A 4,015-nucleotide genomic window follows, 5' to 3' on the forward strand; every position below is an offset into this window, starting at 1 on the left:
TTAATCTCATTCCCCCGAAGATCATATTGATCGTTTGGCATGGGGGTTCTTCTCCAGCTTTTGAGGGTTCTGCAATTTCCTTGTTCCGACTGTAGTTGTGCTTGGTTCGCTTACCTAAGAATTTTCTGAGATGACCATTCTTTAACAGCATTGCCACTTCTTCCCGAAGGTGTCGGCAGTCCTTTGTCCGGTGGCCATTTATCCCATGGTATTCGCACTATAGGTTTGGATCACTCTGTCCGGGATCGGATCTCATTGGTCTCGGGAATCGTGCTTCTTTGGTATTTCTTATGGCTGACACCAATTTCACTATACTAATCTTGAAGTTATATTCTGATAACTTGGGGTAAGAAAGATCCAGTGACCCTGACGTTTCTTTCTCCTGCAGCGATCTGTCGTTTCGACCGCGATCGGTCCTTCTGTCAATGGTGAACTTATCTGTTGTTTGGAGGTTTCTTCTACGGCCTTCAGTTCGCTCTTAGGGAAAAGGTCGGCCCCTTGAAGTTTGTCTGTCATAGTCATCTATTGATTTTTCTCTATCCTTCTCACGTCCTTTGGAAAATGATGGAAAGCCAACTTGATCATCTTCTATTTTTATCTTTGACTCATACCGGTTGTGGACATACGCCCAAGTGGTTTCTTGAAACTCAAGCAGGCTTTCCTTTAATTTTTCAGAAGCGTCTGAACTTCTCTGATTCAATCCTTTGGTGAATGCTTCGGCTGCCCATTCATCCGGGACAGCCAGGAGCAACATTCTTTCCTTCTGGAAATGAGTGAAATATTCGCGTAACAACTTAGACTCTCCCTGCGCAATCCTGAATATATCGGCCTTTCGGGCTTGCACTTTTCTGGCCCCAGAATGGGCGTTGATGAAAGAATCCGGAGCATATCAAAGGAGTCAATGGAATGCTCGAGTAATAATGAATACCACGAGTTTCTCCAAATTTCTTTAACAACACAGATTCAATTTCGTGATTAAAACTATTCCGAGCCCGAACTCTTTTATTTTGGAAGCCCGGTCCGTAAATAAGTTCTAAACCCCCGATGTCGATTCTTACACCATTACTGCCTCCTTAGTTGCTAGGCGCAAAAGCCCCAGGCTGAAAGTCGGCCACGAAGTCGGCCAAGACTTGTGAATTAATTGCAGTCCTTGGTTTGTTCAATATAAAATTCACTAATGGCCCATTTGGCGAGTCTGCCCGAGTGCTCGGGCTTATAAAGAATGTTCCTCAAAGGGAAAATAGGCACATCAGCTATCGGGTGACATTGGAAGTAGGGCCTTAACTTTCGAGTAGCTGCTACGAGAGCTAAGGCCAATTTTTACAAATATGGGTAGCGAGTTTCCGCTCCCCTTAGAATTTTACTAACAGAATAAAAGGGAGATTGCGTACCTTCGTCCTCTCAGACTAAAACTGCACTTATCGCAACTTCTGACACCGCGAGCTAGACTAGCAATATCTTACTTTCTTTTGGTTCGAGAGCAACGAAGGGCTTGACAAGTACTTCTTCAAGTCCTTAAAACTTGCTGACATTCCGAAGTCCATACGAAATAATTGTTCTTTTTTAGAAATGTGAAGAGGCGATGACATTTTTCTGACGAGCGGGAAATAAATCTGCTCAATGCTGCTAATCTCCCTATGAGCTTCTGGACTTCTATCACGTTTGACAATTGATCTGCGATATCTTCTATGGCCTTGATTTTGTCGGGGTTTACCTTAATCCCACTTTGTGAGACCAGGAATCCACGAACTTACCAGAGCTGACCCCGAACGCGCACTTCTCGGGGTTAAGTTTCATGTTATGCTCCCTCATGATGTCGAATGTTTCTTGCAAATGCTAAAAGTGGTCACCTGCATACAAAGACTTAATGAGAGTATTGTCTATATATACTTCCATAGTTTTACCTATTTGTTTCTCAAACATCTTATTCATGAGTCGTTGATAAGTGGCTCCGGCGTTTGTTAACCCGAAGGGCATCACATTGTAACAATATATATCGAAATTCGTTATAAACGAAGTCTTTTCCTGATCTTTTAGGTTCATCTTTATTTGATTGTACCCAGAATAAGCATCAAGGAAACTCATTAACTCATTCCTGGCCATGGCATCAATCATTTGATCTATATTTGGAAAGGGGAATGAGTCTTTCGGGCATGCCTTGTTAGGATCCTTATAGTCTACGCACATACGAAACTTATTATTTTTTGTAGGAACTACTACTACATTAGCTAGGCAGTTCGGATATATCTTACCTCTCGGACCGAACCGATATTGAGTAAGTGGGTTACCTCTTTTTTGATGAATTTATTCCTCGCTTCAGCTATAGGGCGCTTTATTTGTCTTACTTGAGGTATGTCGGTATCCGAGCTTAATTTGTGTACCGCTATCTCCGTCGGGATACACGTCATATCCTCGTACGATCATGCAAAACATTCGGCTTTAATTTTAATAAATTCAATTAAAGCAGGCCTGAGCTCCAGGTGCAGTCCCGTTCCCAAATAGATTTTCCTTTCTAGGAATTCTTCGAACAACGCAACTTGCTCTAGTGCTTCCGCCATGGACTTTGTTGCGTCCGTCTCTTTAGAACTTAAAAATACCTTGGCACCATATACTGTTCCGGTTACCCCATCCCTGGGCTAAATTCCTCTGATTCGAGGGCAGGTGCCAGTTCTTGTAATTGCTATGCCACGCGCTCCTTTCCTTTGCTACTGGAGACGGAGATTGCATTCATCTCCCTTCTTGTTGGTTGATCACCCCTTATCTGTTTGATCCCCTCAGGTGTCGAAAATTTCAAATATGGGTGATAAGTTGAAGGCACGACTCTCATCTCGTGTAACCATGGCCTTCCCAGGATAATATTGTACCCCATGTCTCCGTCTACAACTTCGAAGAGAGTTGTCTTCATTTCTTCTTGAGCGTTTGTGAGCAACAAAATCTCTCCCCGGGTTGTCGCACTTGCGAGGTTGAATCCAGCGAGGAGATTTGTTGCCGGAATAATGCTTTCGATGAGTTTGGTTTGCTCCAGTACTCTCCATTGTTTGATATTAGCTGAACTTCCTGGATCCACTAGAATACGTTTAATCTTAAAATCTAATACATTTTAAGAAATTACCAGTGCATCGTTGGGTGGAAGCAACAATCCATCAGTATCTTCCTCCGTGACAGTGATATAATCTTCCCGGAGCCTTTTACTATGAGTTATTGAAACTTTTGTCTTCTTTTCTACTGAAAAGGTGACCCCATTAATCTCATTCCCCCCGAAGATCATATAGATCGTTTGGCATGGGGGTTCTTCTCCAACTTTTGAGGGTTCTGCATTGTCCTAGTTCCGACCGTAGTTGTGCTTGGTTCGTTTACTTAAGAATTCTCTGAGATGACCATTCTTTAACAGCGTTGACACTTATTCCCGAAGGTGTCGGCAGTCCCTTGTCCAGTGGCAATTTGTCCCATGGTATTCGCACTATAGGTTTGGATCACTATGTCCGGGATCGGATCTCATTGGTCTCGGGAATCGTGCTTCTTTGGTATTTCTTATGGCTGACACCAATTTCACTGTACTAATCTTCAAGTTATATTCTGATAACTTGGGGAAAGAAAGATCCAGTGACCCTGACGTTTCTTTCTCCTGCAGCGATCTGTTGTTTCGACCGCGATCGGTCCTTCTGTCAATGGTGAACTTATCTGCTGTTCGGAGGTTTCTGCTATGGCCTTCAGTTCGCTCATAGTGAAAAGGTCGGCCCCTTGAAGTTTGTCTGTCATAGTCATCTATGATTTTTCTCTATCATTCTCACGTCCTTTGGACAATGACGGAAAGCCAACTTGATCATCTTCTATTCTTATCTTTGACTCGTACTGGTTGTCGACATACGCCCAAGTGGTTGCTTGAAACTCAAGCAGGCTTTCCTTTAATTTTTGAGAAGCGTCTGAACTTCTCTGATTCAATCCTTTGGTGAATGCTTCGGCTGCCCATTCATCCGGGACAGCCAGGAGCAATATTCATTCCTTCTGGAAATGA

General features: G+C 43.2%; 1 protein-coding gene across 1 annotated transcript; it reads right to left on the reverse strand.

Moving 5' to 3' along the window:
* Positions 1-2,680: 2,680 nt before the first annotated feature.
* Positions 2,681-3,759, reverse strand: LOC109218034. Its single transcript, XM_019382350.1, has 2 exons — positions 3,609-3,759; positions 2,681-3,090 (listed from the first exon to the last, which is right to left on the reverse strand). The coding sequence occupies exons 1-2, from the start codon at positions 3,757-3,759 to the stop codon at positions 2,681-2,683; spliced, it is 561 nt and encodes a 186-aa protein (XP_019237895.1).
* Positions 3,760-4,015: the final 256 nt, after the last annotated feature.

Source organism: Nicotiana attenuata, unplaced genomic scaffold, assembly GCF_001879085.1.
Source record: "Nicotiana attenuata strain UT unplaced genomic scaffold, NIATTr2, whole genome shotgun sequence".
Taxonomy (NCBI): Eukaryota; Viridiplantae; Streptophyta; class Magnoliopsida; order Solanales; family Solanaceae; genus Nicotiana; species Nicotiana attenuata.

Excerpts from the sequence above, each read along its gene's own strand:
- LOC109218034 (XM_019382350.1), bottom strand. The coding sequence starts at position 3,759 with ATGACAGACAAACTTCAAGGGGCCGACCTTTTCACTATGAGCGAACTG. Across the intron at positions 3,091-3,608 it reads CAGGAGAAAGAAACGTCAGG|ATTTTAAGATTAAACGTATT; the intron begins GTCACTGGATCT and ends AAAATGTATTAG.